Below are 16,009 nucleotides of genomic sequence, written 5' to 3'. Positions count from 1 at the left end.
TCAGTACAGCATCTCCTCAAATAGGACTTGTGGAACACAGGCATAAAGAGACACGTAGTCACGTTCAGTCGTGAAATGAAGGTCTTGTAACTTCTCGCTACTTCTGCGAAACTGTTACCTGCGTTACGGTAATGTATTTTTAGTAACATTGTAACAGGCGCTTGGGTTTAAACAGTGTCATTCCGTCTGTTTTTATGAACCAAATTTTGGTCAAGGTTTATTACTGTAAATTCAATGGCCATACGCGTAAAAGCGATGCGTCAATATGGAGTAACATGAGATACGTTATACCTAAAAGTGAGATTCGTTAGCTGAATAAGGTTGTGTGCTAAATGTTTCGTATTCGCGTTATTTTTGTACAATTCTACATTGCACGTAAATTTGGTAGCGATATTTTGATACTCAATATTTTCACAGGAAACTTGGAGAGGTGATCCGAGAGGTAGATTTTCGTTGGATGGTAAATTTATCCGTTGCGTAATATAATTACTCGTTACTTTATCCGAAGAGGTATCGTGGTATAATTTTAAACGAGCTATTTTCTGCGTAACAGGTATTTTTCCGTCAACATTCGGTTCAAGTATGAAGGGTACTTCAACAGGTTTTGTATGATAACATGAATAACTGATTTATGGATTGAAAAATCTTTTTATTATCACGTTCAAGTGCCACAACAACTTGGAATATAATAAGAAGTAAAATAGTATGCATCAGATTTTTTTGAACGTCATCCAAAATGTAGTATCGTGCTAAGTAGGTTATAATGATTTCCATAAAGTCAGTCCGTTAGGTTTCGATGTGGTAATGAAAATCAACTGAGTGTATTTCGATCATTGTCACCTATATTCATAGAACTATGCAGCCATGAATAATAAAGTTGATTTATTTCAAGTTTTGATTAACAAGTGAAGAAAAAATTAGCATCGCAGTACTTCAAGCTGCCAGCATTTCATTCAAAGTTTATATATTGTTCCTCCAATTCGCGTGTTCGTTAACAGAAACAATTGAATACTTCAAATAAAAGAAGTACACGAATCTAGTGAACCAAAAATTTAAATCGATCGAATGGCGTACTTTGTTGATCTAACCGGAGCTCGTTTCACGAAGCTGGTTGAATCAGTTGCACTAATGTTTTGACGAGGTAAAGGAAACGCTACATGCTTCGAAACAGGTAGAGAATATATTCATCGTTAATAATAATATGACTTCTTCATATAATATTACGATCGGCCGGGTCCGTTCTAATTAGACTAAAATAAGTCGTGTACTATACACACTTAAACATGCCATACATATCTATATGCAGTGTCCAATGTGCCTCAGCGATGAACTCTATTACGAATATATTCATCGTAAACGTCGGTATGCTAGTACTATAAGCGGCCGCTAGGGGGTGAACTTTCGCGCAACGGAAGTAGCTTCAAAGATACTTATAGAACCGGGTAGTCGTGAGGTGACTAAGTTATATAACGTGAGATAACGGAAACACTAAATTGATTATATCGCGAACGGCGAAAGCGTAAATCCTCGTTTCGTATCATTGAAAAATCGGTTGGTAAGTGAACAAGAGTCAGTGTCATATATTCAGTTTACACTTCTGCATGTATAAAATTAATATTTCGGGCTTCATCCGTGTCATATATAGGGTAATTCCCACAAAACTTTGAATTACGACAGAATTATAAATGATATACGAAGAATACGTTTTGAGCGCTGGAATAACTCTAATGTTCAATAAATGCAAAATGTTTACCTAACAACAAATTACATTACATGTCTCTTTCTATCATTGAACTTCTTGACTCAACAGAATATAAAGTAGAACACGCTTAATTTGTTTTGAAACACAACGATTGACGCGCGTTCAATCAAATTTATAATCAAATTAATCACATATATTTTTGATAAAAAATTCACATTATCGCAAGGAACTCACAACGTATTGCTTTGAATAAATTGATAGACAGCATAATCATTCCAAAGCTCGATTCAATCCTATATTAGTTGTCACGAGCATTTCGTTTAACAAAAGTATTTTGTCGAATTAACTATAGCACTTACTTTAATCAAACGAATATCACTTGACTCAAATAATTATTACCCTCCGTGTGCAGTGAAACTAAATTTATCGCGTCCGATCAGAGTGGCTCAGTTTTTGTATTGTGTATTATTTGTGCGCAAGAAAAGTCCATAGATCGCCATTCAACACGACTGCAAGTGAGTATGATAGTGCAATATTATTACCAATGTTATTCAAGTATAGGCAGCGTTGATATCCACGTAGCAACCTTTTGAAGCTTCTGAAAGTTTACAATGTACTCGGATCTTTATACTTGTACGCGGCACAGATTTTATATCATAAGTTGATCGGAACTAATTACAAACGAGTTTGCGTTAATTTGCCGAATTGTTCTGTCCGAATTGAAAGCGAACCGTTAGCGATTAATTTTTTGCGTTACATTACCAAATGCACACACGTACCGTATACGATTTTCAGAGGATCAAACCTCAGCTTCTATTGATTAATTGAACGAGTAATCGTAGATCAAGCAGACACGTTTGTCAACATTTTCTTTTTTTTTTTTTCTTTCTTTTACCTTAATATTACTCGGTACCCACCACACCTGCCGAAATGGAATTGAAATTATTTGAAATAAAAATTCGTTTCACAATGAATACCATTTATTAGTTGATCGTGAATAATATAATGCACAGATCGATTGATGCGATATAAATAATTAGGTAAATTGTACAGTATCGAGGAGGAATATATGAGAGAAAAAAAATTATCAGAAAAAATCAAATAAAGTAAAATAAAATATGTAATCCTGCGTCACAGCTTTGGTAAAAGGTTTATACCAAAATACAACAAGTTTGATAGCATCCTACGTCTATATACATACGCATTTACCTACTCTTTTTAAGGCCTCTTCGCAACAAGAACTTTCATTCGTCGCAACGTTTTGCATAATTATTTGAGTTGATCAATCGTCATTGTGGTTTCAATTTCGTATTTCATCGAACATCTTCTTATAGTAAAAAAATAAAATTTTTCCTTCGGACAACGCAGTGTCCGTTATTCACAAAAACTAAAGAGAATTGTTCTCTGTTTAAAAAAAGAAAGAAAAACGTACCGGCTTAAAACACCGGCCGTATCTAATATCCTTTAAATATTGAAATCATTGATATCTTGCTTTGAAATATATTCGTGTTCGAAAATTGAATTCGTACGACTTTTGCTTAGGTAATTGGTGACATCAGTCAGGCTTATCGTAACGTAGAACCTTTGTTATAATAACTATATTATTGTTAATATGTATAATATGATAATAGCAAAGTGTCGTTCATTCACAAATCACGCCATTTTTTATCGGACGGCATTTCGATACAGAATTATTAAATGTAATTAGTAACTTTACTTGTTTTGTTTCTTTTTTTTTTTTTTAATCATATAATATGCGTGAAGAAAAGGCTTCAGATGTACAAAATGATTCGTGTATTCTATCTGAAAACATTGCCAGTGGTTATAGTGTTAAAAAAACATTTAGAAAAATTAATATATTCAGCGTGCAAATGTTTCAGAGTTCGTTTAGCGTAAAATTGAAACAGACCGTGTATCCATGAATAATATCTACACCTTTTAGTCATCCATTTCTATTCGATCTAACGTAGCTGAAATTGAAATGATTTCCTAAATACCAAACGTGCTTATGCAAAGGTATAACGGGCAATAGCCTAATTTGACACGTGCCGCTATATAAAACCACTTTTACGAGCTATAGGTACACATCATTGTTAAGCTTAAATAATCCGATGCCCTTTGCTTCTTTTTTTGCTCTTTCTTTCTGCTTCATCGTCTTAGCTCAGATTGCTCAAAGAATTGATCTTCGCTCTACCGATGACTACGAAGATACGACGATTAGGACACGATCCATTGCAAAACGCTGGTGTCATTACCACCGGTTGAAACCAGTCTCGTGTCATCTTGCAGAAATGAAACGTTTGTCACGTGACTCGAGTGGCCGGCATAAACGTGGAACAAAGACTGAAAGCAAATCGATAAAAATCATTACCATTATTTCTTCCAAACAATCGTCGCCTTTTGATCGATCTGTAATTTTACACCCACATAATGCATGCGTGAAACAAATTCGCGACATGATTCTAACGTTAAAGTGTCAGGAAAATTTGCTCACCTTTGGTTGGCAGGCCGGATAAGAGAAAAGTTTCACTTTTCCAAAGTCGTCTCCGGTTGCCAGCAATTTTCCATCCCCGCTTCTTGCGCAGTTGTTGATATCGGTACCGTCCGCACTTTCCGGCCAAACGCCGATCGTTTCGAAGCTAATGATGCAGCTGTGCGTCGCCCAATCGACGTCTCGTAACAACGACGATTTTGGTATTTGCCGACAAATACCCGGATTCCCTGATAATTGTTGATATTTGCGTTAGCTTGGCAATCGACCGCCCATTAAACAAACGATCGATTCGCGGTCACGTCGTTTGATTTTCATACTCACAGTACAACAACTCGTAATCCCCGCTGTTACTCCTCAAGTACTGACTATCAACCGACCAATCGAGATGGGTGATGAAACTCGAGTGTCCCTGTAATTGAAGGTAGCAAATTGATGTTACGAGATGGTGTTCAAACTTGAATTGCGATGCGAACAATTGCTACTGTCTCATAATTGTGCCGTCTACCGCTACAAATTAGTGATTTCACTGCGGTGGAAGCGATTTTTTTGGGTGTAATAATCGATTGGTAGTTGTAACTGGTAATTCCGATTTTGGGAATAAGATAAATGGTTGAATTTTTTTTCTTCAGCTCTTCTTTGCTTCAAATTTTGACCGGAATAATCAGTTTCAAATAGCAATCGAAAACTGGATCCCTCTATGAATTGCTTAGTACTGAACCATCGCTCTTACTCTAATTCCTCGAGTCCTCTTTTGCTTGAAATTCAAAGTATGTTTTGTCAAGTGTTAGATGCATTCACAGTTGACCGAAAAGTAAATCACTTTCCGATTCGGTCTATTTTTATACACATATATACCTATGTATGTAGACGATTAAAAATTATACGAATTACATTTACTCGTTGTATTAATTGTAAAACTCACCATGCATCTTCCAACGCGGCTGTACTTTGTGGCATCATCGTTCACTTGATATATGTAAATGCTGTTGTCTCTAGATCCGATCGCGAGTGACGATCCATCGGGCGAAAATCTCACAACCTAAGAAGTAGAAAACTTGCAATTACTTTTGTCGAGGTTTAAAATCCCGTCTTATACTCTCCGTCGATCGTAAATTGTCGTGAATTATAATCATAACGCATTCAATATATTTTAGGTGTTTAAAAAAAGCTCGTGAATTTTTATTCCCATTGTATGTTCGTTAATTATTTAATAACCTTCGAAAGTATTTCCTTACTTGCAATGGTTCAGAACCGTCGGAATGATGAGTATATAATTCTCTTGTTTCGCTATCGATTGCGAGACATTTACCAGAAGTGCAACCAACGATCATCACCGTACCGTCTGGCGAGAAACACACGCTCTGTGCTTGTTCCTGGATAGAAATCGTAGTATTTTTTATTAAAAATGTTTTCTCCGTCGCGAAAACTCTGATAAGCAAAATTGTGCGGTGTTTAATAACCGCAGATACGGTAATGATTAGTCCTAACCACTTTAGGGTACGTTATTTTATCAGGGTCAGGACAACTAATTAGGTGCGAAGTGTTATCTACGAGTAGTTGATAACTTGTGTGATTAGATTGGTTCCATGCTGTGCTACAAGAAATGGACATTTAAAGAATTGCAAGTTGGAGTTCCGTTCGGGAAAATATTTGCACAATTGTTGAAATAGTGACAAGTCACGTACTCCGATGTCCTTGCTCCACACAACGGAGTGGCTCAGACTGTCCCACATTTGTAATAGCCGGTCATGACCGGCGGTCGCAAATTGTGGCAAGGTGGGATGAGCAGCCAGTCCCCAAACCTCATCGGTGTGTCCCAAGACCGCTGGATTGAAACCCATTTCCAAATCGCCAACCAAGATACAGTTGCGTGTGGTGCCAACCAGCAATTGAGACCCACGTCCTTCCGAAACTGTTCTTATCCCACCAAAGTGGCCTTCGATCTAGAATTCATCGATCAGTTACAAGGATTTCCATTCGTTAGTTACACCCTTGCGGAGCCTGCGTGGAAGAGTTTAAAAGTATCCTCCAGCTCACCTGAGCCTCTTCTCCGGTCAGACTCAAAGACGCGTCGTAATGCAATATCCTCCCGTCTTTTCCACCTCCGGTGACAACGGTTCCGTCTTTTAATACGCACATCGAGAATATAGATCCGTCGTGTAGATTTCTCACCAGCCTAGAAATGGTGTTTGTTCCTGAAAACGAAATTTTTGGTTATCGAAGGTAACGATGTCGAAAGAGAGATACGCGACATAATTAAATTACACAGCTCGGAGCGGTTCGAGGTGGATCGTTGGGCACGTTAGGCAAGAGCGAAGGCCAAAGTAATTACCTCTCGCCCACACGATGATGTTTCCGTTACTATCTCCGGTCAGGACATCGCCATTTTGATTAAAGGCCACACAGGTAACGTATTTAGGCTTGTCCCGATTCTCAAACACCCCCATCCTCTTGTAGAGCATACCCCCGTTGTCGAGGGACCAGAACGAAATGTGGCTCTTGCCGCAGGTCACTATTTGATTTCGCTCCAACGGATGCCATTCGGCGCAAACTACCGTGTCAACGGAACACTGTAATTACAATCAACCAGGTCAGCACCGCATCTGGAATAATGTCCGCAAATTCGTCGTCACGCGTACCTTTGTCTCCGTCAGTTTCATGCCGCGATCACCCTTCTGCCAGTCCCAAATCGATATGTTGTGATCCGACGTCTCATCGATAGCGCATAGCAAATTACCGCCGTCTGCTTTTGAAAATGACAGGCAGCAAATGGCCCCGTCAAATTCTCCTGTACCAATGATATGATTCGTCGTCAAGCTCACAGAGTTCCATATCCTGATATGCGGCTGTTAAAACCCGGGATAAAACAAAATTCATCGGAGTATTAAACATGACAATTCCTTCTTCAATACAGTTTTGAATCAAATCACAAAGTTTTCCAAATTGACGAATTATTATGATTTACTTACAAGGGCATCTCTTCTGTCAGTTCCCGCCACTTGGCCAGTCGCTATTAACAACTTGTTCGGGTGTATCGCTATGCTGGAATGGAGAAAAATTCATTTGAACGAACGTGCCATCGCACAAAGAGTTTGAAACACGAGCATGAAATTCCTGTACCCTTGACTAAAGCGACGTACAAATTTCCTTTTCCTGATAAGCACGTCGGGTCATCGTATAAGACAAAATCGATACCAGTGAAATGTCACTATGTACAAGTCCAGTGAATTCACGTTACCATTTGACATCGTCGGTGTGACCGATGTAGTGCCTTTGGCTGTGTTCCTCAGGGTTGTACAAGACCACGACCGCCGCTACGAAATAGACGATTTCACCGGTCGGCAACAGGTGCAAGTTGCTCCTGCAGTCCTTTCCTCTATAACCGTAAACCCAGTCCAATTTTAGCTTGCTTTGGGGTGGCGTGGAGACCTTGTGCAAGTCGTAGGACTCCATGAACGGCGTTGGAGGAAACAGGAGTATCGGCCTCCCGCGTAGATGCATCGTGATCGTTCCTTCGTCCTCATTGTACTGCATGCCTCTCGTGCTACAATTCACGGATCGAATGATTGCAGTTATACCGACGGGTATGAACAAGCCCGGTGGAAGAGAATATCAGGGTTTGAAATGAATTAGTTTATACAAGTTGCAAGATCGATTATATCCAATAATTTTCACGCCATTTTTCACTCGTTGTGGAAAAAACCTGCCACTGTAAAAAAACCTCACCACTCAGGCTATGCTTGAAACTATCGAACAAGCAGCAACTATTCACAAAACCAATATTATGCGTGATTATAGTGCAGTGAATCGAGACTAGTTTGCATTTTTACACTTCGAAAACATGTGACTATTGTATTACCTAAACAACAATGTTACTTATACACACAGATGCAGACAGTTAAATCACACATGTATCTAGTTTTTATATATTTACATCTAGCATTGCGTTAATGGAAGAACCAAGCGACAATATATCTCTCTTTGACTCGAAAGAAGTACGCGATTCTGTAATACTTGGGGCGCAGAAATGCGTTATTGTATAAATTATAACATATAAATTTCGTTAAAACCTCTCGAACTGCGAAACAACACAACCGCTGCTGGATACTGTTCGTTGCTGACTGTAAAACTTTCCCTTCCTGCCCACAACTCCCGCTAAGAGGAGGTATGTATACTGCGTCGAGTGACTCACGTTGAGCACAGTATACATACCTTGGTTTAAACGAGATACAGCTTGATATGCCGAACCGCGATATTACGTCACACGCTCTTTTTTATCAGGTCGTTTACCGCCGGTTTAAAATAAATGAAAATCACCTCTGGTGACATTGATGGTCTTTCATTTCAAGTTTCGAGGGAAAATTTAATCTCAGGCGTAATTGAACTTGCGTAGAATTCTTCAGATTTTAGTAGGAATGTAAGTGTAACAAGGGCTGACTGATGTTTACAATAATTTATCTTGTTATCATCTTTGAACATCTTTTTTATACGTCTAGAAATAAGATTGTCTTTGAAGATTGTATAATTATGACGAAAAAATGTATCGGAAAAGTGATGTGGCGATTTTTGAAGAATGTTAATAGGTAGAATTGTTACAGGTCTATAACTAATATAGTTTATTATTTTCAGACATTACCCATGTTTGACGTTGCTCAACACGGAAGGCTTGAAGAGATTGAATAGTGACTTGGTCGATGTTGATAATCTATAAGATCAAAATGCGAACAAAAACCATGCGGTGCACCAAACAACAAGTACTAAAAAAAAACACAGCAAAATGGGTGAGTAGTTTTGCTTCAAATACCTTTAATTATACTTATCTGTTACATATTTAGCAAGCGTCAGTCGTACAAACTATAAGTGACAACATCTTTTGTAATTCGGTCATCGTTCGGGTGTTTCATCGAACTTCGGAGATACGCTGTAACGTCTTTGATACGAAGCAATTAATTTTCTTGTTTTTTTAACCACGTTCTATTCTTTGAAGAAGGTCAGAAACACCATATTAGGAACACCATGCTTGATTTGAATAATTTTGGTGCTTGTATCAAAAACTATTTCTTTCTTGACACTGTATCAGCGATCTTGATATTTTTACAAGATTACAGAAAATTTTTGGGTACCTCAGGGAGCGAAAGTATAACACGTACATATTAAGATGCTAATCACAATCGCACTTTCACCGTATATTTGTACTAGAAAAAAATTAGCTGCCATTATAATAACAACGCGCAGCTCAAAGTTCGTAAACCGACATTGGGGATCCTTCAAAAAATGTTGTTACTTATTTGAAAGGCAATAAGTATGCTTTCAATGTACACGCTTATGTACATGTACTGCATTTTCTATGTGTGTACGTTTGAAAAGAGCAGTAACACACGTAGATAGATAAAAAAAGAAAAAAAAAAAAAAACTCGCAAACCCAACGTCAAGTAAAATAACAACAAAAAGGTTAAGCTGCAGGTTAAACCGTGTTCTAGGACAAGCACTCTTCTCTTATGTTATGTATACATTTTTTCCACTTGTTACTGTGTTCACTAAGTTACCTGGAACCACCGAGTTGCGCCGCGACCCCGGCCGGCGATTGTGGCGAATGCGTAAAATCCCCTGTCGAAGACCACCTTTTAGCTCGTCGAAGGCTACTCTGTGGCGGTCCGTTTGTTTTTGTCGTTGGTGATCTTCAAATACACATATTTCTTACTATTCATGCTGTATGATGATCAGGGATTTACCGAACTTGTGATCTGGTAAAAATAGTGTACGAGCAAAAACTTGTCAACCATTAAATCAAGTTTCAATGATCGGAGTTGATCGAGTCCAATGATTAGAATTCTGAACTTCTTCACTCTCTGTCTCACGATTATTATCTTTCCTATTTTTATTTTTCGTCTACCAGAACACACGTTTCACAAATTCCCATTTCAGTATATGTAGTTGGAAACAAGCTACGACGCAACATTGAACAACAGAAATGTAATATGCGTGCTTCTGTTAGCATTAGATACGTGTAATTTCGAATATCGAATCGAAACTTGTTCTTGCATCGTGGATATTATTACACAAATATTTAACATGAAACGCGCAAGGCATTGCACTTGGAAATCCAACGAGCAAGACGAGCGAAATTATATCCGCAATCTGCTAACCTTGCAACAGGCAACGGCGTCGCTCTCGGACTTGGCGAAGGCACAGGTGAAACGCTGCTACTGCTTGGACTGTCCGAGTGGAGCGAACCCGTTGACTGATAATGTACAGATCTTCTGCAATAGAAGAAACATAAACGAAATGGTATAAGGCAGATTTTTTTTTCATTTTGTGATACGACGTTTTGGCGAAAAGCAAAGCCTAGGACCGAAATGAAGCTTCAAAAATTTAGAACAAGAATTCTCATCGGTGGCAGTCGGTGCTTTCATTTTTCTTTCTTTTTTATTTTTCTTTTATCGGGATCATTTCGTCCTCGTGATTATGGATGACTACGAAATATGTTGAATTTTTACGAAATGGAAAGGAACTCCGGCTTCCGTCTTGCTAAGATTTATCTCAAAGATTGTGTCAAAGACGCCACACTGGGAAAAATTTCATTTGTTACAGTAACTAGAAAAATTGAGTAAAACAGGTACCGTTAAAAAAAACTGTTTGAATATTGTTGGAGTTGATCGTAATGAGAAAGAATAGCAACGGATACTAGACTTTCCGGTAACAGCTAGAAAACTAATTTTCATTTTGTACCCAGAACTAGATTTTTTGATTGTGTTAAAAAATGAAAATAGTTAAGGACTGAGCGGTAAACGGAATTCAAAAATTTCTCCGAGTGCACCGATATTGAGGATCAACTTGCCTTGCGCCAAAATATATAACGCAGGATAGAAGTAATAACATTGAATGTGAAAATAGCTTGCAAGAAAGAATTCGAAGACTGTTTAATTAAGTAACCTCGGTTCACTCCGGCGAGCAAAGAGATCGTCTGAAGAATTCATTTCCAAATTTTGCCGAAGAAACTTTGACAAGGGGTGACTGAAAAATGCACCGTTACGCTAATAACGGCTCATGAAATGAACCGAAATATTTTCGACAACTTTATTAACGTTAATGAAAATGAAATTTTCACTGTTCGTCAAAAGTTAGCCATTTCCGCCAATAAAGGTGAACAGAACTAAACAGAAAAAAAAACCACGCCCACTATACATATAATAGTAATGATTCAGAGCAAATTCAAGTAAGACGAGGTAACAACGATTCGATGAAAGGGTTCACAATCACACCGTTGAGCTCTAGTGTTTTTGATCTCATTCAAATATTTTAAATGTTACTTTGTTCTCAATAGCGATTTCCAGATATTGGCTGAACATTATTTTGGAAATATCTGTCTCCATAGCGGATACAAATTAGATGTCCGTGTAAACAACGTTGCTGACGATCGTTGAAACGGTTTTTCCTCCCTGCCCAAATTATAATTGTGATCGGTCCTTAAGGAGATCGGGATTTAATTGTACCTTTGAGGGAGCTGCGAAGGAGGGGTATAGCTAACTGGTCTTCGAGGACTAGCAGCAGCGTCCCTAACATCCTGACTGGAGCCACTCGAATGCCTGTAGGATGCGACACTAGATTGCCTTAGCCGAAGGTCTTTCTGAGAGCCGGTAGCCTGGCTATCTGGAAGTAAATATTCTTCGTATAACGTACGTTCCCTCTTTCGTTCGTCGTTATCACTTATCGGGAAGTGAAGCTTTCAAGCTTTCGCAGCTTTCAAAATTCTCAGATAAGTAGAAAACAGAACGTATCGTACAATGGTGGACTCACTTCTTTGCGGCACGTGACCGTTTCTAATCGGCGACGACAAGCCGCGTTCCAGCCTTCGCTCGATTCTGTCATCTTCTCTTCTCTCTCTACCCTCGAGTTGGGCGATTCTTCGTAAAGCATCCGCCAATGTTGCCCTTAGACATACGATCTCGTCGCGTTGTGCCAGCGATTGTCTTTCGAGATCAGCCACTCTGCCTATCAGCGAGCCAGTCTCACATTCTAGCATCTCGTCTGTGGAAATGTCAAATATTACGGATAATTAATGTCACTCGATCGGTTGTCCGAAGAGTGACGGTATTTTAAGACAACTTTGATCCTCCAATTTTATCGAAAATTACAAGCTTTGGATTTATACCGTTTATACAGCAATTCTGCGATGCTTCGACAAAGCTCAATGAGAGCTTTGCACCTATTGAAAACCCATTTTTCTCTCCATCCTACGAAACTTGACAATTTTAATCGACGTAATTGGCTATCGGTAAGCATTAAATCAATGCTCTTTGATCAAGTTCGACCAGAGCTTTGTGAATTTACTCCTCATTTTCACAAGCATTCGCTCATTGTTGGAATGTCAAAGACCTTCTCAATCGAAGGAATGAAACGAAGTGAACCGTACGAATTGACAAGAATTCGACGTTATACTCGAGCTGAATTTATTTATCTACATTCCGGGTAAATCGTCGAAGGCATGTTACAGCCTCGGATTATGTTAACCGGAAAAAACGGTCAACAGCAGAATAACAAGGAAGAAAAAACATTGGAACATAGGCAGTACACGGTCGGAAAGAAGGAGTAAAAACGACAATAAAAAAACCCTCAGCATAACAATTAATCGGTTTCTCAGTGTAACGTCCGTAGCCCCCGTTATTCTTACGATTCCCGAACGTTTCTTATCAGCATCGTCATCTTCAGCTTCGTGGGAAATCGCAGATGGAATTGTTTTCACGATCCATTGTATCTAATTGTAAGGCCGAATGTGAATGGCAGTAAACAACGCAATGATAGGACAGCCGTTGTTCCCTAAATTTTCCGCGACCGCTTAAGTTATACATCTTCAAATATCGAATTCCACGTATCTGAAACGCGAAAAAGGTTTAACAGCCTAACTCTGTACACAATTCAGAATAAAAACAAGCCAATGAATTTTTATTTTATAAAATAAACGTATACGTATAAATAAAGATGTGGCAGGGATTTTCCGCAATCGCAATAGTAAATTCGCAGAATTCATGCCATTTCTTTACTTCTCTGTCGAAAGAAAATGTGTTGGAGTCTTTTTGCTCAGAATTGGGTATAGAATAGGGCTGTTGAGCCCTTATTCGCGTTTGAGATACTGGGATTTCGATATTTGGTAATACGTACGACAACGTTGAAATCTACCAGGGCACCCCCTCAAACAGGCTGAAATTTTTAATTGCGTTAAAAATAATAGTATCAAAATCAAAAAAAATAAATAAAAAATAGGGAACGCGTTGGATTAAAGAATTGATTTTTACCTCCAACTTATAAATTCCCCCTCGTTTCATTCGGTTAGAAATTTCATAGAAATGGACTAGCGGTTACGTTTTCATTTACCAGAGGGGGACCGTTCACCTTCGGTACCTTCGTGAAATATAACAATGGTAGAATAATTCTCAAAAGAACTCTACGCATACGGAATATCCATATTCACATATTTAAAAAACGATTCTTTCGCGTGCGAGATAACGATCGCCTCGTAACTTTGCCCGCTGTTCCGTTCGCTTTTGTAAAACAGTCCGCACACAACGAAGCCACAAAATTTCTCCCTGCTTATATACGCTACGCCCACATAATAGTTGATGAAAAGAAATCGACACGCACGAGAAAACTCGGCGAAGAAATAGAAATAGTAGGAAAAAAATTTTTCAGCCAAATACGTGCGTTGTAATAATCGTTCGACGAGGTATTTTTATTTTTTTTTTTCAACTCCTCTTCCGTTCGTCGAATGATAAAAAAAATAAAAAAATAAATAAAAATAAAAATGCGTATCCGCAACGAAGAACCAGCGATCAAACGTGCATGTACGTACGTATGCAATTTCGGTACTCACGCCATGCCTGCTCAGCCTCGTCTATAGTGTCCATCGTGTCCGGCGTTGACATCGCGATTGTGACTCCCTTCTGCGATCTCCCCCTTTTCCCCAATTTATTATTCAATTGAATTGATTGAAATAAATAAAAATAACAATGAGGATGAAAAAATACGTGTATTATTACGACACAACGCCCCGCGCGATCTTCCTCGTCTTACGGACTCGTTATCGTCATCTGCAGCCATGTTTACTACAATGATGAATAAGAATCGTTCGTATTCCCTCGTGTTTGATCAGCTGCCCTCGCTGCAGCGTTTAACTCACACGGTATTATATATTTTTCATTAGCCGTTTAAACAGTAAGCATGTTTTTTCACTCGTCTGCAGTCGGTACTTTTGCTCGTTTCTTGTGGCACGGAAGATTTTTGAAAATTAATTAAATTTCATTCATCTACTCTTGTCTTTGGAATTTCCACGGTATTTATCCGTAACATTATTTTCACTCGTTTATTTCTCACGCAAATAATCAGCCAAATTTTAGTTCGTTGGACGATTTATTCAATCATTATTTTTTCAATTTATCAACGGTGTAAAAGTTGTACACCGTAGCTTTTTTTTATTACATTTATTTCGACACTCTGTATTTTTATCTTTTTTTTTTTCTTTCTTTTTCTCTCTCTTTCACCTCGTTCCGCAATAGATTATTATTTAAACCAAATTCAAGCCCACTTTTCTGTACAGACAATACGTAGAGTCAAATTTCGTTTTAATTCTTCATTTCCGTGCGCAACGCAACGCCAACTTTTACTGCGTTCACCGATCGAATTGACTGTGCGATCGACGCGGCTTGTGCCGGGATATACCGACATGTCACATGTGCAATGTGGGTATTAACACATTGTCGTTACATAACGCACATCGATACTATGTATACGTTCACGGGTTATATTACGCGTAACGTCTCAGCGTTTAACGAGAAAGAAACACATATTATCTCGACCTGATTCGTCAATCTAATATTAATGTACTTTACTCTCTTTAATTCGCAAACAAATCTCTCTCTGGAAAGATTGAAATTTGCGTGATTGAAAGAACTGTTGATGCAATTGAAAAATTATCACGCTAAAGTTTAATTATGATATATTTTTCTGATTTCTGAATTTTTACAAGTTATTCTGCATATGTTTTCAGTTTCGATAATTCAGCTAAATGTGTACGATTTCCCTCGAATACATTTGAAAAAATCCCAATTCATATCACAATCGTTGACCAATTTTTTCTGCTTGTCTAAATTATGACGTCAAAGCTGTTTGTTTTATTTTATTTTTATTTTTTTACAAATTTATTAAGCAAAATTTGTACAGCAGTGTAGCATATTATAAAAAAAAAAAATTATTACCGAATCACACGAACGCCGAGCCGTTAAAACGACGTTGCGAAAGTTGGCGTTATCTGTCTCGGTTTTCGTAATTACTTTATGAGTTTTCTTCCTGCACGAAAAACTAATATTTACGTACAAAATAAAGACGACAAATGTCTGTTACGGCTGTATCATTTAGCCCACATGTTTTCACTATGACCGTCCTATTGCTACTGTCAGAACGGAACACCAGCTGCTCGCACGCGATCAATAGATTCTAGATAATCTGTCATCTAGATGAAAATTTAGCTTGACAAGCTGCTCGCACACCTTGTAACAAAATCGTTTCGAACATCTGCTCTATCTCTAAACTCGCCTATATTGTCTGTCACACAGCCTATGCACAATGTTCGTCCTATAACGCTGCATTTGTTATACTGCAGCGTAACAAAGAATGCCTGTTGTGATTATTTTTAGTTACACCGTTACGGATAATTGTCTACGCCGTGCACGAGCCCATAAAACAAGGTGAATTACGCAATTGAAACGAATTTACCGTACCTTTATTTAATATTAAAAAAACAACGTCGTTAGATACGATAA

The 16,009-nt window shown here is 38.3% G+C and overlaps 1 protein-coding gene and 1 long non-coding RNA gene across 7 annotated transcripts in view; one reads left to right on the top strand and one right to left on the bottom strand.

Moving 5' to 3' along the window:
- Window positions 1-2,664: 2,664 nt before the first annotated feature.
- LOC124185691 (echinoderm microtubule-associated protein-like 2) overlaps window positions 2,665-16,009 on the bottom strand; it is a 25,139-nt gene continuing 11,794 nt past the window's right edge. Inside the window, exons 2-19 of one of the 6 annotated variants that reach the window (XM_046576698.1) lie at window positions 14,065-14,147; window positions 11,994-12,224; window positions 11,690-11,846; window positions 10,343-10,456; window positions 9,743-9,874; window positions 8,833-8,901; window positions 7,435-7,740; window positions 7,166-7,238; window positions 6,836-7,042; window positions 6,529-6,766; window positions 6,234-6,391; window positions 5,882-6,139; window positions 5,432-5,569; window positions 5,119-5,235; window positions 4,927-4,950; window positions 4,518-4,605; window positions 4,197-4,423; window positions 2,665-4,045 (exon numbers count right to left, since the gene is read on the bottom strand). In XM_046576698.1, the coding sequence (XP_046432654.1) occupies window positions 3,920-4,045; window positions 4,197-4,423; window positions 4,518-4,605; window positions 4,927-4,950; window positions 5,119-5,235; window positions 5,432-5,569; window positions 5,882-6,139; window positions 6,234-6,391; window positions 6,529-6,766; window positions 6,836-7,042; window positions 7,166-7,238; window positions 7,435-7,740; window positions 8,833-8,901; window positions 9,743-9,874; window positions 10,343-10,456; window positions 11,690-11,846; window positions 11,994-12,224; window positions 14,065-14,116 (2,715 nt within the window). In that variant the 5' untranslated portion in view covers window positions 14,117-14,147 and the 3' untranslated portion in view covers window positions 2,665-3,919. Of the gene's footprint in view, window positions 4,046-4,196; window positions 4,424-4,517; window positions 4,606-4,926; window positions 4,951-5,118; window positions 5,236-5,431; window positions 5,570-5,881; window positions 6,140-6,233; window positions 6,392-6,528; window positions 6,767-6,835; window positions 7,043-7,165; window positions 7,239-7,434; window positions 7,741-8,832; window positions 8,902-9,742; window positions 9,875-10,342; window positions 10,457-11,689; window positions 11,847-11,993; window positions 12,225-14,064; window positions 15,634-16,009 lie in introns of those variants that run through there. The other 5 variants (XM_046576697.1, XM_046576699.1, XM_046576701.1 and 2 more) reach the window with 5 other exon arrangements.
- LOC124185697 overlaps window positions 8,855-16,009 on the top strand; it is a 25,872-nt gene continuing 18,717 nt past the window's right edge. Inside the window, exon 1 of the long non-coding RNA XR_006871441.1 lies at window positions 8,855-8,977. This is a non-coding gene — a long non-coding RNA (uncharacterized LOC124185697). The remainder of the gene's footprint in view (window positions 8,978-16,009) is intronic.

The sequence above is a fragment of the Neodiprion fabricii genome, chromosome 6, assembly GCF_021155785.1.
Source record: "Neodiprion fabricii isolate iyNeoFabr1 chromosome 6, iyNeoFabr1.1, whole genome shotgun sequence".
NCBI classification, from domain to species: domain Eukaryota; kingdom Metazoa; phylum Arthropoda; class Insecta; order Hymenoptera; family Diprionidae; genus Neodiprion; species Neodiprion fabricii.
This window is presented reverse-complemented; position numbering and strand designations above follow the sequence as displayed.